This window comes from Lathamus discolor, chromosome 8, assembly GCF_037157495.1.
Source record: "Lathamus discolor isolate bLatDis1 chromosome 8, bLatDis1.hap1, whole genome shotgun sequence".
In the NCBI taxonomy this organism is placed as follows: Eukaryota; Metazoa; Chordata; class Aves; order Psittaciformes; family Psittacidae; genus Lathamus; species Lathamus discolor.
In genome coordinates, this window is record NC_088891.1 from 10,799,580 (window position 1) to 10,826,320 (window position 26,741).

The window sequence follows — 26,741 nt, forward strand, 5'->3', positions numbered from 1 at the left end:
AGCATAGGGCTGCTGATACCCGTTAGTGCTGCTGTCATGCAGAGCATGGGGCTGGCTGTGTAATGTCAACCTGATGAGTATTTCATTTTCTCCTGAGGCACCACCAACCTGATGGGCTGTGATTCTCACAGGAGTGGCTTCCTCAGGCTGCTGCTGCTGTCCCTGAAGGTCTGCACTCTCCACAGTCCCCTGTCCTTCAGCCCCATCCTCTCTTCCAGCAGGTATATCCTTGTCCCCTTCCTTCTGGCAGGTCCTTGTCCCTCTTCCCCAGAGCCACAGGGCACAGGAGGGTGAGGAGTGCTGCAGGGCAGAGGAGAGCTGGAGGATTTAGGAGTGGGCTGAAGTGAGGGAATAAGGGAACCGCTGAGCCCATATATTTAAAGGTGTGAATATTGGGAACTCATTTTGTGAGGATGGCTGGCAAAGGGGCAGGGGAGTTGCTTGGTTTTGCTGCCTTCAGGTCTTTTTGCACTTGCCCAGTGATGGGGAAGGACAGAAGGACTTGGCTGGTATATGTGGAGGTCGTATAGACAGACACTGCAACAAATGGGACAGTAAAAGTGGGCAGCAGAGTGAAGACAAGGGAATGTAACTGTTCACTTTGCAGAGGAATATGCAAGAGGCTCGTTCTGAAAACCAGGAGTCCAGCAGGCGAGAGCTGCCCAGGTGCCAGGTTTCTTCCAAATCCTCCCAGCCCAATGACAAAAAACCCCATTGAAATGCCTGGGGAGTCAGAGCACTGAGGAGTGGAGACCCTAGATTCAAAACAGCTCGTACCCCTTTAATTCCTTGTGATTGCTCGAAGAGAACAGGTATGATAATTCTCGCATCTTTCGGAGAAAACAGGGGCTGTGGTCAGTAGCTTACAGTTTATAGCAAAAGTTTCATAGACACCATCCGAGTATGCACTGGATGATCTTAACCGACATACCATTACCAAAGAAGGGAATGGATTAGTGTATCTTTTAATTACATTGTAATTGGCTTGTATATTGTCAAGAAAGTAATTTCATCATGATGTTTCAAGAAGTTTCTAGCCAGAGGCTGTTTAAACTGCAGCATAATGAATGCTGGAGGAAATTATACAGTGAAATGCAAGGGCACACACTGATTCAGAGTTAATGAGGCAGCCAAGAGACTTCACCATATGAAAGTCCCCAGCGTTGTGGGCAAAAGTCATCCCTGTTGAAAAATGATAAAGTACAGCGATGGTGCAGGGAGAACATGAACTCGTAAGTGCCTGGTTGCTGTGTAGTGTGTGGGGAAAGCCACACACAAGGCTCCTCATTAAAAGTGACCTACATTATTCTGCCTTTCAGAGGTGAAAAGAAAGTTTGAAAGCATGAAAATTATTCAGACCAATATCCTCCATCACCCTCTGGAGTAATGGTAGTGCTCTAGTTGGTGGGATTTGTTTATTTTTTATAAATTGGAAGTATGTGTTATCCAAACAACATAGACAATGGGGAAAGAAGGAGAAACTTGTTTGTGTATAAAATTTGAGAAGGAAATACGATCCTTGAGAAACAAGCTTCTATCCTTGTTTTGGTATGTTCAGATGTTATATTTTTACAGAACCTGTGTCTGCAACAACATCATTTTTATCTTTTGAGAAATAAGGTGTTAATAAGGAACATAAAACTATCTTAAAAATTAATAGCCAGCAATAAAGTGTATAGTGAGACATTTAGAGATGGCAGCAGCAAAGTGACACAGCAAGAGTCAGATGCCAGTGCTAAGTTGTCTCTGTGAGATGCTTACACAGGTGACTAGAAAAAAATTAGAATCAGGGTTTAAAGGATGAATAGATTGCAAGAGTGATTTTGGTAAGTACCTGGTACAGAAACAAAGACTTTGTGTTTCAGAGTTAAAAAATACCTGTCAGCTGACACTCACTACCAGCAGATAGATCATTTAAAAGTTTATTACCCAGCAATTACCATGAATACTGAACATCAGCAGCGGAGCTGGGCATAACTGTGTGAAAGTATTGAAGAGAGAACCAGAAAAATTGCTGTGCTGGGAAAGCAAAATCAGTGGGTCTATTTCTGAAATAAATTGCAATTAGTAAGGATAAGAATATGGTCCAAATTCTGCCAATCAGTATTCACATAGTGTTCCCCAAAGTGAATACAGTACATTATAAAGTGCGATGAAGCTGTTTGATTAAGTGGCATATATGCTCTTATAATGGAATCTGTCAGTGGCTGTTACAGCAAGAGTACAGTGTGATTTCCAGGGCAGAGTGAAGCTGGCAGGGACAGAGCCCCAGCAGCATGAGGTAGCAGATATTTAGGGAGGTAAGAAAGGGTGGTGTGTAAATCTGCTAGTGTTTGATGTATTTCTGGCTTTCTGAGTTCTTGTACCAGTCCTAATTGCTACCTAATGTAATAGCTGCCCACCTCTTTGGGACCACGCTTTCTTTGTTCTCATGACTGGAGGCAGGAGTCCTCAGCACATGGAGAGGAAATTTAGAGTTCTTCCAGAGCTGTGTTCAGACTCAAAACAAATCATTTTCTTTGCCCGTGGAGATGGAATTATTTTAAGACATAGATGTTAAAAATATCCTAGAGTATTTTGCCAAAAGGTGACTCTTAGACTTAAGAAGCTTTCTTTTCACAGCAAAAAATTGCAGGGTACGGTGGCACCGATGAAATTCCTTCCTCTGGATAATTCTTCATGTTCTTTGACGTAAATTCGGCCATTAAACCAATAGCAACCCTTTCTCAGGAAAACGTGTCAAGTAATTTAGATATTACAGAAATTTTAGCCCTGAATTAAAAAAGTCTTCTGTCAATGCATGCCTCAGCAGGGGCCTGCGTTGGTGTGGCAGCACTTAACTGTGCCTCTAAGACCTCATGGATCTCATTTGCGATAATGTGTAGCAGAAATGATCACATCACCTTTCCTCTTGGCATTCAGAGTATCAGTGTGTGTTTGCCTGACCTCAGTGAATTGGGTGGAGTGATGTACTGTGTTCTATATTTTTTAAATACTGAAGTTTTTAGCTACTGAAATTTTCAGGTTTAATAAATTTGTAGTGAAATGATCAGAGGATGCTTTACAGCCTTGGGTAGCCAAAGATAAAGGGATGTAAAAGTACAGGAGAAGTTACCTTACAAAGTGGTGTGTTGCCTTTTCTTTCAATGCGATAGAAAAATCGTGAATTCAGTGCTATGATATTGAAAGGTGTGGGTGAGCACATATGTGTGTCTTGTCAAAGGGACGGAGATTCTTTTATTTCCAGTTTTACCTGCCCTAGTTTTATTTATGGCTATCACTTGTCAGGGGTGCTGTGTGCATCCCAGAAGAGCGTGGTGCTGCTGGGGTCTAAGCCTTGTGTCTTCTGAAATGCCCAGAGGCCCCACTCCTCGCCCTGAAGATGATTTTGCTGACTGCAGCACTGTCAGGACTGTGATTTCCAGAGAGGCCCTGCTCGTAAAATCTGATTAAATTAGCAGAAGATATTTTTTATTCCAGCTTCTCAAGGCTTTTTGCACTGCTGGGTGACTGAGGTGTAGATTTCTTTTTCCCAAAAAACTTTTTCTGCCATGTTCTTTTTTGCCCTTCACGCCGTTTCTTCCAGGCTGCATGGGAAATCTTTTCTGGTTGTCCCAGGAAGAGTGCCGACCATAAAACAGGGGTGTGGGGGGAACAAGAGCACAGGTGGTGTGTGGTACTTGTTACTGTTTGAAGAGCCCTAAAGACTTGTCCCAGCTTAAGGGTGATGCCGCACTAGGGTAAGCTGGTGGGAAGGTAACCAGGTTTTGACTTGTGGAGGTCTGATTGACTGATCCAGTATTCCTGCATCCTTGTCCATAGCTGTCCACAAAAGAAACCTTCATATGCCAGAAGAAAAGATTCCCAGTACTGGTCTGGCAGATTACTGTAGTACAGAAATATGAGCATATTTGGTGGCCTTCATCTTCTCTTTGTCATAGTATGTTAAGTATTTAATGAACTATTTGAGCTAATTTCAACATGATTATTAGCACTGGAAATGATACTGGAGCCGCGAAAGTAATTCCAACAAATGGAACTAATTAGCCCTCCACATAAAAGAAAGACCATCTTTAAAATAAAAAAACATGGTATAGAATATAATTTTAATGTATAAGCCTGCCTTCCAGTTTGCATAGTTTGTGTATATCTTAGAATAAACATCTCATTGCTTTTATGCTAGTGAGATGGCTATTAAGTAAAAACTATAGTTGTGGGTTTATGATCTGTATATAAACATTGCATAATAGATATGTACTTTACTGTTGAGGCAGAGTAGCTGTAGTAATATCAGTGTGTGTATACTGTGAATCCATACTAGAGCCTTTAAAATAATTTGATGCTATTTAATCACTCTCATCGGGTGAGTTTGCTTCGTATGACAGCCACAGTGCAGACTTTTCCCAGTTTGGATTTCCCAGCCCATGCTGAAGAACGGAGCTTGTCTGCTGGAGACATGTTCTAGTATCAATTGTGCTAAACAAAGTACTTTGTAAAAGATGCTTGAAGAGTCTCTAGCTGCTTTTTGCAGTCTCTTTTGGGCTTGTTGCTGTAAATAACGGAGCTGGATCGAGCTCCTCTCTGAGAGGCAGCTGCTCCTTTCGTAGAGGAGTTCTTCATTTTGTATGATGAGCAGATTTAGAGCAGAACATCTGTCCTGCCCTGAGTCATAGCACACCAGCCTAACCTAAGCTGGAAACAGTCTCTCATTCAGTGAAACAATTTGCAGAAAATAACTAATGTTTTTAATAACTATTTCCTGATTTCATTTAAAGACGTTGCAAGTTGGGGTGATGAAATTTCCAGACTTTTTAGCATGACTTTGATTGATTCAGGGGGAACCCTCAGTATAAGGGAGACTTTCCATCAGTGGGTGATGCTGGTGCCTCCTAGGCAGAGGTAGCTGCTGCAGCGTGGCTGGGGTGCAGGCGCTGTGTCAGCAGCAGCCCTGCAGCCAGGGTGCAGGTGCAATGGCAGGAGGGTGTCCGCACCGGGTGGTGAGTCAGCACCTCAAAGGTGTGGGGTGTGCCCAAGGTGTTACTCTCCGAAGGGGCCTGTGGAGACTGAAAACATTCAGCCTGTGGAGTACCAGTGAGAAATGTGGGTGTTGGGGTTAATGGAAGTTTAAGCAGGACAGATGCAAACAGAAAATGAAGTGCACGTTTTAAAGCAAGAATCAGTATCTATGCGGGGTGAGCACGGTGAGGTGCGCACTGGATCATTCTGTTACATAGCCCAGGACTTCACATTCTTCTCAAAGACATCTTTGAAATAAGAGTGAATGGAATTAAGGAAAGTAACTCCACCACGATCTTTAAATATTTGTGTTGTCTATGCTTGTGGTGTACTCAGCTTGACTCAAGTTAGTTGAGTTTTTGTTTCTCTCTAGATATTAAAATAACTTGAGAACACTTTCTTTGGAATTTGGTAATGAAGAAATATACGGCATAGAGGAAAAGCAGAGCTGTCAGCCAAGGATAAGACTACCCTCTTGCATCATCCTTTATTTGCTTAAGGTGATATCAAGTATTCAGAAATACAGGCTGAGGGGAGGTGCAGGATTTAATAATTGGGAGGATAGTTCATTGCCTACAGTTGTCTGCAGGAGAATTTTCAGCAGTTGCCAAGGCTGGTTTGGATAGGTAGAGCTGGGAACATCGGTTGTGCTTGTGTGGACAGGTCCTTGAATGTTCCGATGATATAAAATCATACTGTTAGGGCTTAACTGCGATGGTAATTTCAGAATTGCTGATACTGATGGTGATGAGCTGGGAATGCAAGGAAAATTAGAAACATTGACCTGGGGCTTCAGGTGAAAGACAGCTTGTCAGAAGCTGAGAAATGCTGCAAAATAATGTCAGGAAATTTGGTGGGTCCCTTGAGATTGCATCAGTCAGAAATGATGGTCATCTGCTGAGGAGGTGCTTTGGTTTAAAAAAAAGGAAGAAAGTCTAGAGGTGTAGAACTCGTATCACTGAAATGTTTCTGTATTAATCTCTTTCCAAGTTATTAACTTGGAAATGTAAAAAATCCTCTATTCATTGTCTGGATTATTTCTGGAAGTAAATCCTTCAGAAGCTGGTTAGCAAGCTTAAGAGAAAAGATAACAAAATGCTGGCAACAGCTGTATCCTTGACAGAACAGAAGCACATCTGCCACTCTTTGATCCTATCTGGCTCATTTTTCTGCTTGTATGTACAGCGCATGTGTGCGTCGCTGCCTCTGGAAAGACCACACACTACTGAATCCAGGAGATTGAGAAGCTTTCCCAGAAACACAAATTGTCACTCTTAAAAGGAAAAAGGAAAAGCTAAAGCTCCTTGCTAGAGGATTTCTTAGTGCGCTGCTCACCAGCAAGCAGGGAAACTTTGGCCTCCGTAAATTTCCCCCTTTTAAAACCTCTCCATAAAAATGGGAAAATATGTGAAAAATAAAGTATTTCAGCTTGTAACTGCCTCACACAGTTGTTTCTGGTCACCAGACTTGAGTACGAATGTGTCATCTGAACATGCCAGGGAGGTTAATTAAGACATCTGATGTTACTCTAAAGAAACCTGGTATCGAGCAAAGGATGCCTGGTTTAGGTCATGGTCCTTGAATTTAGCAAAGCTTTTGAAGAACATTGAATAAATTTTTGGCGAAAATAATCCATGCCTGCAGTTATGTGAAAATCAAGAAAAAACACAAAGTTTTTAGTAGTGTCATTAACATGCACAACATGGTAGAGTTTACAGATGCTTTCCCTCATCCTTTTGGTTTCATTAGCTGATAAAAGGACAGCTTGTGGGATGAGACTAAGATAGACGTTTATAAGTAGCAAAAGCTTCCATACCTGCCTGCCAGACTCCAAAGAGCTCAGCAGTGCTCAGGTTGCTTGTGGGTTTTGCATTGTGCTGACTTTTTCTTCCAAAAGAAATCCTAAATGTGCTAAGGAATCTTGTGCCCCGAGGTGAACTGAGCACAGGCTCCATCCCTGTGAGCTTCCCACAGCCTCCCTAGGGTGTTAGGGACTTCTGTTAGGAATTACAATAAATGCAGCACTGGTTAGCTGTTGATTTCCTAATCTGGGATTTTTACTCCTTCTTTTTTTAATTTCTGCAACTGAAAGTAATAAAGAATAATTCCTATAAGCTGCGCTTTATGAAACTCTAAGGATTGCTTGCCCACTGAAATAGCTGTATAAGTTATTTGTTCCTTTCTCTCCCCCTGCTGTAGTGCCAGAGGTATCTAATACTTGGAAATCCCTATTCAGAGAGTTAATGTATCAGACATGCTAATCAAGCCATGCCAGATGGAGTTTATAAATAAACTACACTGCATTGTGTATTCTTAACATTTGAGCATCAAACATAATTCAAGGCAATATTTTCCTAGTTAAAAAAAAACACAAACCACCAAATATCACTTCTTTCTTGATTGAGGAGTAAGATGGGAAATGAAGAACAGTATAAATGACTCAACTATTAAATATTAGCTGAAGTCCAAAGCTGATTTTCCTTGAGGAATGAACAAGGTGATTACATGATCCCCAGTTAACCTCCACCTAGCTTTATATTCTAACAGCAGAACAAGGGATGAGGCATTTTAGAGGATGCAGAAGGGCTGGTATTTTATATTATCTCATAGATACCTTGTATCTTCAGTTATGTTAGTGTATTGCTCCAAAGTGTTGCTGCTGGACCTGGTTGCCCTTGATTGGCATTGAACAGTGACCACGTCGAGGTGCTTTAGAAGACACCAAGTAGATCCTGTCATCTCCTAAGAAGAATGTACCTGCCTTTCTTGGCCATTGCTCATGCCAAGGAACAGTTTTACCAGATTTTAGAGAGGAAGTGGTAAGCTGTCCTGCTGCTGACCACTCCTTGGGGTGTGTAGGTTCTTAAAGAGTCTTTAATGATGCCACATGACCATGCCATTTCCGACTTCTGCAGAGGTACCTTCAGGCTTAAGTGAAGCTGTTGTCATACAGCTTGATAGATGCAGAAAATGATCAGTTCTTAAATGGTTCATATAGGGAAGTGGTTATACTCAACACAAAGACTATATGCTTTTATTTAATCTTCCAAAGCATGAACTGTGATATAACTGTGGGGTTTTTAGATTGTGTGTAATTGCAGGTAATGCAGCCTTGTCCTTAGTCCCAGTTTTAGTCACTAGGAAACAATAGTCTCCACTGTATTCTCCTTCTCTCTGCGAAGTTATAAATCTTGTTTTTCATGTGAAAATAACACACAAGCATCTTGGTTCATACATTTTGTAAAACGTTGCATGAAATTCCTGGGTAACAGTTTGTTCCAGCATAAAGGGTTCGAGAATCCTTGCTGTAGATTTTCTTCTTGAAACAGCTGCTGGTGCTTTCAGTCGTGTGGGTGGTGGATGTGTGTGCTGTGCCGAAGAGGAAAAAAATCTAGTCAGATGTCAAAGCAAAAATAGGAGATTTTGGAGATTTAGACTGGCTGAGGGAGGTGGGAAGCCAACGCTGCAGAGATGTTAATTACCTTGGGAAGAAAAAGCGCAATGGAGTAGGTGTAGCAGGAGATTTATTTAATAGAAGTCACATAATCAAGAACCCACTTTTGTCGCATTTAGACAGGTTCTCAGTGAGGGCTTTACAACAGAATTATTTTACCAGAGGAAAAACAGTTATTAGTGTCTTTACTGGGGGGCGGGGGGAGGCTATTTTTACATCTCTCTTCATGAGAGAGGACAAGAACTGCATGGTGTTTGTTTGATTTGTTGGCTTTTGGGGTTAAAAATTAACCTCATCATTCATTGGATTGTACTGGGGGCACAAGATAGTGCAAGATATAAAATCTATGTACAACTATAGAAATGGCTCTTTTTCCTATATGGCAAGCAGCAACAGCACGCAAGAGACTTTATCTGAAAAGGTGAGTCTCCTTTCGGTAAAGGGAGCTTAGGTTGGGAAGTAAATGCTCTGGACTGCAGCAAGTTCTCTGCGGCTTGCAAGGCATCCTGGCATCTTCCTCTTTGCAGAGTGCGGATGAATCACTGCAGTTCCCCTTCCACTCCCGCCTCCTGCAGAAATACATGATGTAGCTATGGATGCTTCTGGAGTCTTTTGATGGGTGAAATAGCTACTGTCCTGGTAAACTGTGTAGAACAGAAACTCTTGAAAATCACTGGCTGGCCAGGCTTACTAGCACTGTAGGGATAAAGTGATGGGTAACCAGAGCAAGAGGCTGGTAGTAGATGTCCTGACAGCTGTTGCCTACTCTGTGCTTTGTTCCCCCATCATGCACAAATGATGGAGTGGAGCAGGAGAAATAGCAAAACGGAGAAATCCAATGCTCTTCTTGACATATGTTTACAGTGCTGCCAATCCAAATTAATGCATGCCCTCAGCCTGTCCCACGTAAAGCACCATGTACATGTAAGGTGCAGCAGGTAATGCAAAGCTGGAACAAGAGTTGTTGCTACTTTCAGTTTTCCTAGGCTTCTTTGATTATTTTGTAAGGACCTTCTACAAAGACTGTTCAGGAAGGGTGGGGAAAAAGTTTTGATCACATTTGCTGGCCCTGATTTGTAAAACAACTATAATTAATCCTCCTGCATGACAGGTTCAATGTTTTGCCCAAAGGCTGTTCTTTCTTTCATCCCCACGTTCTTACACTGCTGTGAGCATGTCTTTGTGCTGCTCCTGCTTTACTCTGTTAGGTGGCTTCAGCAAGGGACTCTCTTTTTTTCCCCTTTAATAGCACTATGTTGATTAACAGTGTGTGCGTGTGGTGTGTGTGCTGGCTTTGTAGGACTAGAACTGAAATGACCGGTTTACGATCAGTGGCATGTTAGTGAAAAGATGTTTCATCTAAGTCTAGAAGCTCTCAGCGCAGGTAGGAGGGATGATAGAAGGTGCAAAGGATAGTGCAAATTACAGAAATGTAAGTGGGTTAATTCCACAAGGAACTTGCTGAACATTTGGGATATAGAGAGAATTTCTCTGCAAATCCATCCCTGTCTCCTCATCTTCACATCCAGTGTCACAAACCCTTCTGATTCATGTCGACTTGATGAGCTGGAAGAACCTGCTGAGCCTGTGATAGCTGCGGCCGGAGGATTAGCAGCTTCTTTCCCTCTTCAATTCTGTTTTTAGACTGGGATACATCTTTACTGAAGATTAGCAGCCTGGTGGGTTGGGGAAATTAGTTTTTACAAGGGCTGCAAACTGGAAAGCACATATTCAGAGGTGTGAAAATGAGATGGGGAGGTAGTGACTTCTTAATGAGTACATCCCATGGCCTCAGGCCTTGGGGCTTTCCTGAGGTTAGGTGAGGTGAGGTTACTTCAGAATAACAGGTGATATGAATTTAAAGGGAAAGTCCCAGAATAAATCCTAATGTGGCACTCTTGTCCCAAAATAAGGGTCCCTTTTCTGATTTAATTTAATGCAGTTCCAATATATGCAGTTCCAATATATATGGCTAATAATTCATGAGCTATTTCATGGCTCTTATTTTGGTCTTTCCCCAGGTAGAGAAGCTGGTGACAGAGCTGGCTGAATCAGCTCATGGTCCCCTTTGGTGTCTCATGAGAGGAAGTGTCCTGGCTGATTCCTGCCAGGGCATTAGCTCTCCTCCCTAGGGCTGTGCCAGTGACTCTGCCCAAAGCCCACTGCTACTGCTGCTGTCCTCCCTTGGAGCTGAGCTTGCTCTCATCTCTGCTTTTCCCTGTTGTGAACCTGGCAAGTCAGGGCCAATGTGACCAGGGTGTGTGCTGTGAGCCAAGCTGGCAAAACCCTGTGTGCTGCTCCAGCTTCACTCCCTCTGTGCTCCTGCCAGCCAACACACGTACTCACCTTACATTAATGAAATAGTGACTTGGGAAAATGTCTTTTTAGGAGCTACATTGGCTTTTCCCCTTTAGTGCACCATTTGATATGGGGAGTGTGAGAAGGAAAACCTTGAAATACTTGAAGCATCCCCCAGAAGGAATGGCAGTTGTATATATGGGCACTGCTCATGTATTAGGAGCAGCATGGGCTGCCAATACATTTTTTTTCCTTCTATGCACTCAGGTTTTCTTGTGACCTCTCCCTGCTTGATTTATTTGGCAGTTTCTCTCCGTGGGATGGGTGTGTTACAGCCTATGAATGTTCTGCTCTATGCCAGCTTATTTGCATTCACTTTTATCTGATGAATATACCCGTTGTGTTTCTAAGCGTCTGGAGTAATTTCTGGTTGATGTAGCACTACCTTGTACTGTGAACATTCTTCTGTGTCATCTTCAAATAAAAACTTAGATCTGTCAAGGTTGTTTTTCTCCCAAAGGAAAAGAAATTAGTACGAGGTTTTGTTTGGCTTATGTGGATGTTCCAGGAATGTTTGCCATCTGATCTGCTTGCGTGTAGATGAGAGCAAAGGCAGATATTTATTTTTTTTTAAACCGCATGTAGACAACTGAGTATTATGAATGAGTTTGTTATTCTGTAAGGTGCTTATTATGTTATCTCCTCTTTGCCTTTGTCTTTAGGGAGAACTCTTTAACCACTTCAGGGATTGATTACATTTGATTAGAGAGTAATCTGCCTTTTGAATCCATTACCCTGGGTGAAAGTCTGTAAGTTTATTCCGATTTCTGATGCAGCTGGAATTGCGCCACGTGTATTATAGGAATGAGGTCCAAATGCAAAGCTATTTCATAAAAGCCCATTTGAATTGATGAGTGTCCGTTTCTCACAGAATTATACTACTGGACTGCAGGGATGGAAAAGAGCCTGCAGGCTCATCTTACCCATGGCAGCTTTCAAATAGTGCCCTTTCCCTTCTGCACCTTTTCTCTCAGAGTCTTCTTCCTTTGAAACTTGAAAATTCTGGCTCCTCCTTTCATGAAAAAAAACCCAAATTTTCATAGTTTGGTTGATTTATCCTGTTGTGGTAGCCACAGATGTTTCCCCTGTCTTCTGCCCTGGCTGGAGACCTTATGCCTGGGAGATGGAGGAGTGGTGGAGAGTGCTTTCCTTCTGGTCTCACGTAGCCAAGAGTGAGCCAGCTTTGGGTGGGGGATAGGCTGGGTTGCCTGACAGGAGGACTTGCAAGTCTTGGTTTTCATTGTTCTTTGAAATCATAAAGCCCTTTCTTTCTCCTAAAAACAACCAACCTGACTGCTCCCTGGCCAATGTGGTGTCTCTGTTCTGAAATAGTGACCAGGTTTCCATGGGAAATGAATGTACAGACTGATGCTTCCAAAGTTCAGTGTTACGGCATCTTCCTGCAAGCGTGATGGGACAGCGGGGTCATGATGGGGAGGAAGACTGGGTAGATAAATGCAATGTACTCACAGAATCCTTCTCCTCTGAACTGCTTCCATGAGCTCTGATTTAATCTGCTAAGCTTTTACTTAGGTTATCACTTCTCTGTAGGAGCGTGGTGTTTCTGAAGTGCCTGACTGACAGGGAGATTTAAGGGAAGAAAAGGCAGAGCCAGCTTCCTGGCAGTTTCACTAATTGCAGCTTATTATAAATTTAACAGATGAACTGCACTTTCCTGAAGGTGTGTGATCACCGCAACCTTTTCTTGGATTCTGCACTGGCTATAGAAAAATTTAACTTCTGAGGTGCTAAGCTAGTGTCGTGCATTTGATCACTCAATGAGGTGTTCCTTGGTTTACAGTTTGCAGGCTTCATTATTCGTTTTATCACATCTTTGATGATATTGGACTGTGGTCTGAAATACATCTTTGGTGTGTTTCTTTCATGTATTCGCATTTACTGAATGGTTATTGTGGGAGGTATGGAAGTTTATTCTTCTCAGTCTGCTTCCAGTGAGTGAAGCTTTTGCCTTTCAATAGACCAAGTCATTTTATTAGTTTTTCCTCTACAGATGCCTAATTTGATAGGCACAGTAGGGCTGAACTGATACCTTTTTCACTTGAAATTTCTGGGTATTTCAGAGCTTCTAAAATAAATTCTGTAACTTGAGAAACCAAACATTTGTAAGTACTTCATCTGTCTGCTGTAAGGTTTTTAAAGAAGAAATATACATATAGCACTTTCCTTAAAGTTTTTGGAAAGCATCCTGATTTTTTGGGGTTGGTGGTAACTTTTCCTCCTGTTCTGGTTACTGTCTATATCATGCAATCCTTGTATCTTCATACTTAATTTGCACTGTCAAACCCCTCCCTCTCTGAAATCAAACTTAGATTTTATTTTGGCTGTGTTTCTGTTGTGTGACTCAGCCAGAGGACAGCACATCTGGGCAGCTGTGCTTACACCTTTACCTGTCAACTGGCCATTGAAAAAGATGTTTTGACCCTGAAAGCTGATTCTGTATGGTGTGTGTTGGCCGGCTGGTTCCAGAGTCACCTTCCCCTTGTTCTTGCCCTGTTTATTGCCATGCAAAAAACAATTTCAATGGTACCAGCCACCTGGCCCTCCTTTGCCTTGATCCTTCGGATGAGACTTTCAGTGGTAGGAAATGGCAGGGCAGGCAGGAAATCGTGTGTTTGTTTGAAAGTGGTGATGCGAAAAGAAGGAACCTCTGAAGTTGAGGAATTTCTAAGAAAGCAAATAAAAACGTCAGCACAAAGGTCTGAAGTTAGGGGGGGACAGTGGCTCGGATAGCTCTTTCTCTGGTAAATTTAATTCACACTTTTTGCTAAATGTAAATGATAGCTTAGGAAAAAAACTGCTTGGAATACGTAGTAAATGATGTTGCCAGGATACTTCCTGATCATGTTAATTAAACTGTCCCACAGATTTGGCTTAATTACTGCATAATTTGCATATTGGAAGTGGTGGTGCGCATTGCTAAAGAAAGCTCGTATTCTGTTAGGAGAAAAAACATTGTACATGAATTAATTCTGAGGGGAAGGAGTTCTAGACTCATATAATGATGTATCTTGAAAATAAAGTTGAGATTTTTGATAATGACCTGACATATATCTCAGTCCTTTTTGCAAGATTACGTTTTATGCTTGCTTCTCTAAGTTCCTTAGAGACCTCATCCCAACAGCTTTCCTCTTGTTGGCCGTTTCTTTAATTACAAGAACCACTGTTGCTTTCAAGGTTGCTGGTAGTGAAGCGGATTTTAGTTAACTTGTGTAAAGTGACAGAATATTTGTCTTGAGGCCCACATTTATGCTGAACGTTGGTGATGCGCTTCACCACGCTCCAAAGTTAAACTCGCTTTTAAGCTATCAGTTTCCTCTTGTAGAATCATAGAATTGTCTTGTGGCTTTGTTGTTTTTAATTTCTGACATGTCTCTGTCATCCTACTTGAGGAGGCACAAGGCCAAATGGAGAAATGGTGAAATATCACTTCAGTCTTCCAGTCTGAGGGCAGGTGTTGCTGATGGACACCCTGCTTGGAGGCCTTGGGCTACCCCGGGTGCCTGGTGGGGTGGTGGGAGAAGCCGTGTGCCTTTGTAACGCTGAAAAAGAGGGGTTTGCATTTGCATTTCTGCCAGGGTAATTTTATAGCTCCTGTCCCTGCTGTTGCTTTGAGTTCAGTAACATGTCTGCAGCCGTGTTTAACTGCAGGACTGTGACAGTGCTTTGGATAAAGAAGGCAAGACATCAAAATTCCTGCATGACATAAGACAAGATTGAAGCTGGTTTGTTTTGGGAAAAAAATCTTCTGAATACAGCAATTTCCCAATTTAGACTGCTAATTGCTTTGGATGATATTGTTGCTAGGATATGCATTTCCAGTGTGGCTTCTACTTTTTAATGCTTTTTGATGTGTTTTTAAACAGGTGATCATAAACAGCACAATCACACCTAACATGACCTTCACTAAAACATCACAGAAGTTCGGCCAGTGGGCAGACAGCAGAGCAAATACTGTGTTTGGTTTGGGCTTTCCTTCCGAGCAGCAGCTTACAAAGGTAATGGGATGCACTGAATTTTGACAAAGGCTGTCTTGTTTCTTATTAATGAAGAACTGCATATATCTATCCCACTCTTCCGAGCTGCATGCTTCTGCAAGTCCTCTTCATCCATGCAAGTTGCCTACCTCCTATAATTACCCAATGTCTGTATATACAGAAGCAGGCAGTATTGCAAACTTTGTAGCCAAAACTAAAAATTAAATCTGACCACTGACAATGGTACTAGGAGATGATCTTGACGGTATCTTACCCAGCATTGCTGAAAGCAGTTGTGTTTTCAGATATTTACAGAAATAACCTGAACTCTGTAGTATTTTTTGGCATCTCCCTGGCTTATGTGCTCATTTCAGCTGAAAGTGGCATCAGAAGCAAAGGGAGCCACTGATATGCCAGGAAGGTTGGCATTAGGGTTGCCTAATGTGTCTGGGGGGAAAGAGTTGTTGTCTCAGCCTCAGAAATGTACATTTTAATGACTTGCCCCCATTGGTAGCTAACTGAGGTAAAGGAGTTACCAGCCCCCAGGGCTTGCAGGTGCCCTTGTTTTGCAGATACCACTGCAGTGGTATCTGCAAAACTGCTCTCAGGAGGCTCGGTAAACTGATCTGGCTTAAAATAATACTGCATTTTTGGCATTTCAGCTCAGTGATGTGATTTGCAGCCCTGACTCAAAGCTGCTTTATCACAGACCTGAGGAGGTGGCAGTGAGTCGTGGCAGTGACGGGGGTATGAGCAGCCAGGGAGGTCTGACGCCAGGTTTGCTGGCAAAGCTGCCTCTCTCAGAGGGCAAACCTGGCCATGGGCTTCGTATTAATGCAACACTTCCCTGACCTAGGGACTGGCTACAACAGCAGACTTGTAAAGTCTAGAGTGCCTCTTGTCATGAATAACCAGCAGTTTAAAATACATCCTCTGTCATTAGATTAGTGCTCTTGCCAAGTGACAAGTAGCTGAGATGTTTGGTCATGTAGTAAAAAAACCCTGCTTATCTAACACATAGTTGACACCTGAAGAATGGCTACTTGGCACTGGGTTTTGTCAGTTACCTAAACATTGTGTCCTTGGGCCTGGCACACAGTCTCTCATGTTGTCGTCCTCTTGTATGCTTTGATAAGAAGAGAATCAGGATAACAAGATGTTTTTGTAGTGTCTAAAATAGCAAAGGCAGACCACTGCAAAAGGAGGATTTTTTTCATCTACTTAATCGCTAGAGGAATTTATTTTACTATTTATAGGAATTTATTTATACTAATTTTTATTATACTATTTTACTAAATAGGAATTTATTGGGATTTTGCAGTTTCCAGAGAGTCGTAATTTTTGCAAGTATTTCTTAAAGCATATTTTGCTTTTCATGATAAATTATTTTTGGCTTTGGGATGTCCATAAAGGTGCCATGGCAATAATCTAAGACCACCCAATCAATCACGTGCAAAACTGTTCTTTTAAAAATGAGGTGTGGTGCTGGTTGTGTTTTATGATGTTTATACAAGTGTAGGGGACTGCTCATATTCTGTGTCAAAGAGGTGTTGGTGGTAACTAATATGTAGTATCGGAGTATGGGAGGATTATGGCGGACCTGGGGGAGCAGCTTGTTTTGAGTAACGGATAAGGATGATACAATGCAACCACTGGACACCAAATGAAATAATTTAGCGCCAGTAGATAGTAAGTTGTGACTGAAGTCACACATCTGCAACTGTACAGGTGACCACATGGTGCTGGCTGGGTTTAAATATACACCACACGCCGCATGGAGCCAGTGGTGCTGAGGCTGGCTCAGAGGATGAGAGGTATAACAAGGCATACGAATCATTTGGAGGTCCTTGCACTCCATTCAGAGAGGTTTTACCATATTGTCAAAAAATGTCCTAACACGTGCTCAGAATAAATTTAATGCTGAAAGAATGCTCTCTAATGTTCACGTGGCCACACTAGAGCCAAGCTGTAACACATGCCATGTGGGCACAGGGCCCTTGGCACCAGCTGTGTTTCTCTGTAGATTGGTTTGCACATCTGTTTGCACTGCACGATCTGCTGAAGAGCACACTGCCCACAGTACAGCCTTCTACTTGCAGGGAAAGGTTTCCAAATCAGCAGAAAGACTTTTTCTCGTCAGAATACCAAAGAGGAGCTTAAGGGGAGCACCTCTGAAAATGCCACAAGATGATCTATTAAAAATAACCTAATAATCTGACAGTTACCTGGAAAATGTAAGAAAATCTGTTTTATTGCTGCCATGCAAATCAATAGGACAAAGATACCTCTTATCATCCATGCTCCTCAGTTTAATTATTGACCCATTAGTAAGAAAGATCAGAGATGAAGAGATTGCAGAAGTATAAATGTATTAGGAATAGTGAAATAAAATTTCATTTTATATTGATATCATTATACTTTTATAAAAGAAATTAAAGATTGCCAGTTTTACTGGAAATAATTGAAACATTTAGGAGTTAGAAGGACATGGTAAAACTCCACTAAACCAGAGATCAATAGCCCTGGCTTTAAATAATTAAATAAAGCTGAAATATGTCTGCTGAAAACAATGAATAACAATGAGACAGGAGAAGAGGTTAGCATGCCTAAAAACTTCTGCATGTTTAAGTATATTGGTTGGCCTAATAAAAGATATTGCCTCTTTGTAATGCCTTGCTTCTCTTGAGATACTTAAGCATTAATCCATACCTATAGGGAAAAGCAGTTCAAATTAAACATGAGCCATTAATGAAAATTGCATTCAGTGACCCAGTAACCTAATTACCATTCACATTGATTGGGAGAGTCCCAGCGCTTAAAATTGATGTTGTACTCGGGGTCCTTTTTCCCTCTTGCAGGACTCTCTGACCCTCCTATCCCCCCTTCCCACCCTGTGCCTCAAAAAGGTCTCAAGACATTATCCAGTCATTGCTACAGCCAAATTGAAACAGGAATCAAAGGAGAATTAATGGTGTGCCTGGGTGTGGTGAAAAGGCAGAGCTGGTGCTGTATAGGTAGTGATGTATTTTGCACATTGAGTGGTTAAGTAAAATTTCTGCTATCATTCAGGATGCTTCAGTGCAGACATGCTACCTGAGGAGCTGTAGGTAGTCAAGGGCACAGGGACAAGGATTTATACAGGTGAGAAACCAGTAAACCCAGACTTTGCACATCAAAAAGCAACTGGACCATCCTCTGGGAAGCACTGGACTTTATTTCCATCTATGCATGCACATCGTGTGTACAGTATTTGTTGGCTGCTGTATTGCAGGGGAGAAGGCTCGGAGCAGAGCCTTCCCTTGCCCTAGCATGCAGCACAGCCCCTAGGTCCAATCTGGCTGTGCTAGAGCAAATTACTGGCCACTTTCTGGAGTAAATAGTCTTGTTTGTTACTGATCTGCCTGGTACTGAGGGCAAATCACAGGCAAAGCAACCTGTGTGTTGTGGGTCACATCATGGTGGTGCTCCCCAACAGGAACATCGCATCACCCAGCCTCCTGCAAACTGAGAAGGCGATGAAATATTTATGAGACTGCTTTGGGTGGGAGCAGCTGTTTCATCTGACACTGGCACAATTTGTCAGTAGGAGACATAAAATATAATGTCAGATCAGGAGCTTAAACTTTACGCATACAAAATAATGCTTTTTAATGTATAAAATGTTAAGAAGGTCTATTTAAATACATATATTTTCCCAGGTGACAAGCAGGCTGCAGATTTGAACAGCCTTTAAATAATTTGTGCAATGCACAGTAGCATCCTGGAGTCCCCATTAAATTTCACTGGGCAAGGCTCATAATCAAACAGTGCTTATGGGCTGCAGCAGCCTCAGACTAAAAGGCTTCATAAGTGTTGGTAGCAGCGGATCTTTCCCATATGGCAGCTTAGCCTCACTGTTTCCTGTGACATGGGAAGATACATCATATAATTCATGATGAACTGTTGGAGGGGTGGTTAGTTGGCATTTCTCCTGCTCTGGTCTTTTTCTTCCTAATTTTGGGGAACTGCCTGCCTGAGAACAGTGGTGGAGGAAAGGGAAGATGAAGGCAGTAAAGATGAAAGGAGAAGGAGTATGACGATTTTTTTTAGTTGGTTTTGGGTATTTATAAAATCATTGCCCCTTGATACCACATTTACCATGATTTCATTTACTAAACAGAAGATTAATTCAATTATTAACTAGGAATTTCACATTTGAAAAGCACTCCTAATTGTTGCAATCGTTTGATAGCTCAAAGTCACCTTAGCTCTTGGAGGTGGCACATGGTTTTGTAGTATCAATTATTTGCCAATTATTTATGTTTGAGACAGAAGAAATCAGCTAGTGGAGAGAAAGCATCTCTCTAGTGTCTGCCAGTGATTAGACATTGTGGCTGTGCAGTTACTGTCAGAGACAGCCTCGAGGTCTGGGTAGCTTCAGAAACGCCTATTCTGCTCCTGTAGCAATTAGCGTTGGTAATGTTACACAAGTTTGGGCTGTCACCACTGTGTTGCTGTGCTCAGAAGAGTAATCAAGTGAAAGGCTTTAATTTCATAACAAGTCAAGTGATCTTCAAAGTAGCTTTCAGAAATGGACTGTAGGTAAGATCTAGCAGGTAATAATTACCTAAGCATGAAAACAAAGCAAAGGCAGTCCTTCACCACTGTTTCTGTAACAGCTGTCTTTATGTTGGTAACAACACTAAAAATGAAGGGTAATATTTTAACTCTTACAGCTAAAGATCTGACACTAAAATGGTGAAAAATTTGGTTATTTTATACTGTTTCTAAAAGCAAATGTGTTAAATACATGTGTTGGTGAAGTAGAGACATGACTGAAATCTATTGTGCAATGAGATCATTATTGGTTTTATGTTGAAGATTAGCTTTGTTCAGTCATATGCAATTTTTTATTATGGAAATGTGGCATAATGCCCTTTTCTCCTCCACTCAAATAATTTCTCACAGCAGTCTCCTGTGTGCTTTATGAAGATAGCTGCAAAAATACAATTTGATAGATTACTTCCAATTCTTTTTGTTTTTTCATATTTCGTACAGTCCATGAAGAACCCTCATAAATTTTTCATACTTGCCCATAAAGATTTATTGTAAAAGAGAGACTCAGAACAGCCCTTTACTATTTGCAAGAAACTCAAGTGTAGAACTCATTGTTGATACAATATTTTAGAAATAATCAGTTTGTAATAGCTATTTTGTCACAGCAGGAGATACATTTTGTGTAAAGTTGGAGTTAAATCACTTAAGGCAAGAATGTAATGGAGTTGTTCCTAATGATCTTTACAGTGTTACAAAGGTAATCAAGTCATTTTTGTGTGTGGTGACTGCACATGCCGTCATATACCAACCAGCGCTATCCAAGAGCACATACGTTGCATATGAAATTTCAGCTGTAGTATAGAAAACAGTTGAATACAAGAACTCAATCCAGTTCTTGAGCATCGCCACAGGCCATACTGTACACCCCAAATTTTATCCATGGGGTTTGAGAATGATGTATGTGGGTTTGTTGGAAGTTTCCATTTGTGTGTGTTACACAAAACACAGGTTCCTCCACATATAAATCCAGGTTTCTCTTAGACCAGTTGGGGAAGATTTGTTTCACCAGCATTTATGGTCCCAATATTTTACTGAGATAGAGCATGCTACATACCTGCTGTAAATCTGTAAGTCAGAAGACAAGGTTAGTAAGTGGGTTATGATTCTTCCCGTTCCTTGACTATAAAATGTGAATTTTTTCATGCATTTATTTACAATTTTGTCATAAGTATTCTGAATTATCTGAGGATATAATGGCAATCCTTTCATCCTCAAACTGCGCAATAAAATATAGATATTTATATTTTTACTTTTAACATGTCTTTCTAGCATTTCAAGTTTCTCAAAACAGGCAAACAAGACCAAGCTGTTTTGCAGAAAGACAGTTGTCCATTCTCATACTGGATGCATCTTAATTAAAAAAATAATGTATTATGCCTTTTCTTCCATGTTTGCAATCATCCTTTTAAAACTTTAAACACTGCTTGAAGTGTTTAAAACCCTGCAATCCTGATGGACTGTGACAATACTTGTATTTCAAAAGTGCCAGGCTGGCTTCAGAGCAGATGTCCTATAGCAACTTGTAGAGATTGGGATCGTTACTTTTCATCTTTATCATTCCTTTCCCCTGCCTCCCCCAGCTTGATATAACCCCCTTACAGGATGCATTCAGTCCTTTCCCTGAGGCGTTCTACCTTTACTTCATTTTTGCCATGAATAAGAAAATTATACTAGAAAAGCTGTGTTTTCATATGGCCCCATCGTACGTTCAGATCTACCTTGTAATTTTTTGTATCTCTTGATAATCCCTTGCTTGCAGCCTGCAGAGGAGCTCATTTGCATTCTTTAATTTAATTGACTTGCTTTTAGGAATGGAAGACATTGATGATTTTTTTTATCCAAACATATGCCTTTTATACTTCCAAATTTAATAGACTGTCAACACCAAGTGAAACGGAGGAGGGGGAGGAAATAAACAAAACCAAATCAAGCCAGGAGACACTAACAGCTCCTTTTCTTCCATGGGTTTTTACTGTGACTGGCCAGAGTTGCAGAGATGTCCCTCTTTTAGAAGCACCACCATTCCTTTCGGAAGGACCTCCCTGCCAAAGAATTTAAATGCTTTTTTCTTGCCAGAAATTTTAAATTATCAAAATTAGTTGCTCACTTTTGGAGATCCATTAACCACATAAACATCTGAATTGTTTAATAGGTGATAAATCGTTTTGATAAATATCTTTCATGCTTTTTCCAGTTTGCAGAGAAATTCCAAGAAGTAAAAGAAGCTGCCAAATTAGCAAGAGACAGATCTCAAGAGAAAATTGAGACCTCAAGCAATCACTCCCAGGTTTGTAATTTAGCTTTAATACCTGTACACATACAGGACAAATAATTTAAAGTTAAATTTTCTAAATGGACTATATCAGCTTCTGGCAGTAAGCTTAAAGTTTATAAAATGAAGATTGCCAAAGGTAATTGTCAGCTGCTGGACATTAGGATTGTCAGAGGAATATTTTTCATCCATCCGTGCTCTTTGCCTTCATTAAAATCTAGTTTCTTTCAGCAGTTCTCGTGCTATTACGACTTTTTTAATAACAGAGAAAGCCATACATCTTTTGGTTTGTACTGTTACACGTATTTTGGGTCACTGGAAAGTGAGTGTAGTGCTTCAGCAGACAGTAAATGAGATTCATTGAAATACTTCTTTTTGTCATCTAATCTACTTTTGTAGGAGTTTGGTTTGCCAATGGTGAGACTGACTGTTGTGGCCATAGTGTTTCCTTGCCTAGGTATGACTAATGGGAAGCTGTGGTGTGGGATCAGAGGCAGTGCTTAGTGAGTAGCTGGAAGAAGCTTGTGTGGCGTATTTGTACAATGCACTTTTCTAGGCAGCAGATCTTGATACAGCCCTGTGCCTCTTGTCTAGGGAGATCTGGGTTTCTTACAAATTGAAAAAATTGGGTGTTGTCCCAGTCTCTCTATATGTTTAATTTTGTAAACACTGCATTAGGCAAGAATGAATCCTGTTCTGTGGGTGCTCTTGGCCTGGGCTAATGTTTGGAGGAACGTTAGATGAATTTTGATCAGAAAGGAATTCAGATGCATTATTCATGTACAAGAGTGAACTAACCCTTTTTGTGGGGTCCACAAATATTAATCTGAGAGGCTACTTTGGATACTCGTTTTTTAAAGACTTTGGTTATAGCCTTTATGGTTCACCTTGTCCTTAGCTGGTGATCTCCAGGCAGTGGATGAATGGTATCGCTATGGAGAAGCAGCACCTTCTTTTTTTGTTTTTGGTTTGAACTTTGTGTGCTTCCAGGTGCACTGTGTTGTTTCATTAACTTAAAAAACCCCAACCTGTAGAAAACACAAGCCTTGTCATGAAAACACTTAAAAATATTTCAAACACTTTAAACTGCCATTTTGTATTATCGTTATATTTTTTTAATTCTTTTTTTAAACAGACCAGCCTTGCAGCCAAGATGTAAAGGGTATGTGTTTGTTACCACTGTTCTGCCAGGAGAGCATCTGCAGCCTAGGTCTCAGCAGGGTGGTGTGGACACAGGATTACAAAGAAATCGATGTAGTGGGAGATGCAGGAGAGACCCAGTATTCATTTGTGTGTTGTGCTACAGGAATCTGGACGTGAAACACCATCTTCCACTCGAGCATCTAGTGTGAACGGAACAGACGATGAGAAGGCATCACATGGCGGTCCTGCTGAGGCACATCTCAAGTCTGAGAATGATAAATTAAAAATTGCTCTAGCCCAAAGGTGAAGTTCCCTTAATACCTAAATTGCATAGGAATAGCATGCTGTAATTATCTGATGGCTGATGAGATTAACAGAAATTATTCAAATGTAATTGCATTAATTTAATATGATACAACAGAATGGATGAATGAGCAGATTTCAGCAAGTACCTCCCAGTATGCTGTAGAGAGATATTTACCATTTAGTCTTTTCCTGTTCTACTTCGTGATGAAATAAGACATCTTTTACTCTGCTGATGCCAACTCTCAGAACCACCTTCATTTGTGAAGTTTTAGAGCTACAGAAATAACATTAAAACCATGGGGGAGCAATTGCTGCTGATAACATGTGAAACCAATCTCTCTTCCTCTTCGAGTCTGCTATATTTACTTTGATGAAAATAGATATGGATATGGAAAATTATAAAAAGGAATGAACTCAACTGGAAAAGTTGAAGTAAGAAATATGATTTCATCAGTCTGCTTAGAAGTCTTAGGGGAATGCTTCTAAAGCTGTGGACAATGCCCCTTGAAGCCACATTTTTGCTATTTGCTTTGATAAATTAATTTGAAAATGCTGAGAAGAGTAATTTGCAGCCATAGTGGAAATACAGGCATCGGAATATGCAAAGTTACAACATTAAAATGGAATAATTCTCTACTGGGATCTTGCCTTATCTGCCTCTTGCATGTGAATATATCTGTCAATGGAAATACAATCTATCAGGATCAGGCTACTCTTAAGCTATTTAAATTAAGGCAGCAGCACCACCGGCAGCATTACCCATATATTATGCATATATGATATTTGAAGCACACCATCTCTCTTTATTGACATTTCAATAGAGTAACCTATTTCAAATCATAACATTTGCGCATTCTTCCTGCTGAAGACACCTCCACAGGCAAGTAGCAACTAGCGTGGAGGGAGTTTCAAAGCCTTGCTTCCATTCACTCTCTATTCTTGTGCTCTATACTGCAGCTTGGAGCTTTGGGGAATGAGTAGTTTAATTCTTCAGCATTATGTAACACTTTAATATTTAAGGCTGAACATTAAAAAAAAAATATCACATCTAGATGGTGTCAGCCACTGACATCTTCTGTTCTGAACTGCCGTACCAGCTGCAAATGTGTAGTTGCTTTGTTGCATGGGTACCACATCCCCAGGCCTACAGTGCAGAGGTACTTGGTGAGGCACAGCCACATGGCTCTGGAGGTGGGCAGAACGTGTTTGCAATGGTGGAGATCCCAATTGGCAACTTAACCCTACAGCCTGCTTCAACAGTAGGACTTTTGCTCCTAACACACTGGTCACTGTTGCTGAAGTTGATAGATCCCTGTGTTTTGGCAGAGACAGTCAAATTAAGGCTTATGTTCTCCTCTGGCAAGCAATTACGTGCATAGGAGTATTCTTGATCTTACAACAAAAAATTATTGGTCAGCTCACACCACTGGTGGATGAGTGTGCAGTCAGGTAAAGAATAATGATGCACAGGTTTATCAGGTGGAGCCATCTGATGGGGCCCTGTTTTTCTTAGTTCAACCAACGTGAAGAAGTGGGAGACGGAGCTGCAGACACTGCGGGAGAGCAACGCCCGGCTGACCACAGCACTGCAGGAGTCCGCAGCCAGCATCGAGCACTGGAAGAAGCAGTTTTCAGCCTGCAAGGAGGAAAATGACCAGCTCAGGGGCAAGGTAGCAGAGCATACCCACAGGAGAGCCATCTCTTCCAGTTAGCTGATCCTGCCGCTGCTCTTTCTCTTGAATCTCTGCTGCTTTGTGTGTTAGGAGACAGATTTTTGTCTCAGAAAGAGAGGTGGGCAGGGGGGGTTTAAGGCAGCTGTTTCCCTCTGCACACAGGGGGCAGGACAGTTCGAAGGGCTGGGGATCAGTGGGAGGACTGGTGCTGCCGCATTACATGAAGCTCCCTGACTTGATTTGGGAGACTTGATGTCAGCAGGGGTTGCTAGCCAGGGTGATAAGACAGTAGGGTTTTAAAAGTGAGAATACTATTGCATATCCCTTTCAAAACTCACTTAAATACTGCCAGATGATGAATGAGCAGAAGGTGTGGTTTATGGCCTGGTTGCACATAGGAAACTCAGCTGGGAGCAATTAGAAACAAACAGTATTAGAAATACAACAGTATTAGAAACAAATCCTGACAGTGGGCAGGGGAATGAGGACATCAGTTATGTCTGTGAGCTGGGTCCTCCAGTACTAATGCTGGGCACATCTTTTCCAGAAGCCTACCAAGAGGCACCCTGCGGCAATCTTTTTGCAAGGCAGATACTCTCTACCTATTTGCATGTATTTTGGGTGTGCACAGTGATAATTCAGAGACCAATCTAGAGCTATATAAACTGATGTTACATTAAAAAATAGTATTAGTTGTTACATGGTTTGGGTTCCTATTTCCAGTCTCTTTTGGTCAGTGGAGAAGTGAGAGACTGGAACAGAATGTTATAAGAAAATACGATTTATTGCAGTGTAGTTTTTTTAGTTTTCTGTACTGTTGCACAGAAAAGTTGTTCTCATTAACATTAGCTGATGAAACATGCCATGTCTCAGTAGCTGTAGCCTACATATGAAAAGATTATCAAAACCCTGCCTTACTACAGCTGCAAACTCATCATACCAGTGACTAGCCAGGCTGTGCAGCAACACTGTGTGTATAATGTGCTGTCTTTCTCTATATGAGAGGTTTCCTGAGCTTTACCCCCAAGTAAGCTCCTTGCTTGGCCCTCATGCTGCACCACTGCAGTGCCCTGGGAAGTTCCATCTCCTTTATTAATTGGGTCAGAATTTTTTGCATATTGCTCTACCTTCAAATAAAGGAAGTTATAATCCCAAAGCAGCATGAAGCTGGGAATTAAAGTACATACTTTAATGAGCTGGCCGATCTCCTGAGAGCGAAGCCCAGAGCTGGTAGCAGAACGTATGGAGAGGGAAAAGCACATCCCTGGGCAAGAGAACAAAGCGGCATACGCTGCTCTGAATTGGTTCTCTCCCCAAAGTTTTGATGGTGTGTCTGTCCCTTGAACTCCAGCTAGAATAATAAGCAACCCCTGAGGAGGCAAAGCTGGGAGCACCAGAGAGATTTCTTCTCCTCGCTGTGTTAAGAAAGCCCATCCCTTTTAATCTTGTGTTGGTTTCGCACAAGTGAAATGCAGATTTTATCCCCAGCTCCACTTATTTTAGCAGCTCAGTGTTTTGTGCATTCTTGAGTACTTATATGAGATACTGTGCAAGAGAGAATAAACACAGTCCTGGGGCTTCCTAGTGGAAGCGTAAATTGGCTCTTTTTAAGGAAAGAAGCGATAGTCTGATTGCAGTGAATCAAGTGCTATGATTTAGGAAACAGATCCATGACAAATTGAAATTGTCCGTGCTTCCCTTTGCTCACTGGAGCAGTGCCCATTTCCATCAGCTGTGTTCTGCCCCAGGTCCTTAGAAATCTGAAAAGTTTCACCTAATGTCTGACATTTCTTAAAGATTGAAGAACTGGAGGAACAGTGCAATGAAATAAATAAAGAGAAGGAAAGAAATGCACAGCTGAGCAGACGTCTCCAGGAACTGGAAACAGAACTTCAGGACAAAGAGCTGGTAAGTGCCCTGAACCCAGA

The 26,741-nt window shown here is 41.5% G+C and overlaps 1 protein-coding gene across 1 annotated transcript in view; it reads left to right on the plus strand.

Moving 5' to 3' along the window:
• The window catches only part of HOMER2 (homer scaffold protein 2), a 57,472-nt gene that overhangs the window by 27,094 nt on the left and 3,637 nt on the right, over positions 1-26,741 (plus strand). Inside the window, exons 3-7 of the mRNA XM_065688271.1 lie at positions 14,713-14,844; positions 21,614-21,706; positions 22,998-23,137; positions 24,654-24,810; positions 26,611-26,721. Coding sequence (XP_065544343.1) covers positions 14,713-14,844; positions 21,614-21,706; positions 22,998-23,137; positions 24,654-24,810; positions 26,611-26,721 — 633 coding nt within the window. The remainder of the gene's footprint in view (positions 1-14,712; positions 14,845-21,613; positions 21,707-22,997; positions 23,138-24,653; positions 24,811-26,610; positions 26,722-26,741) is intronic.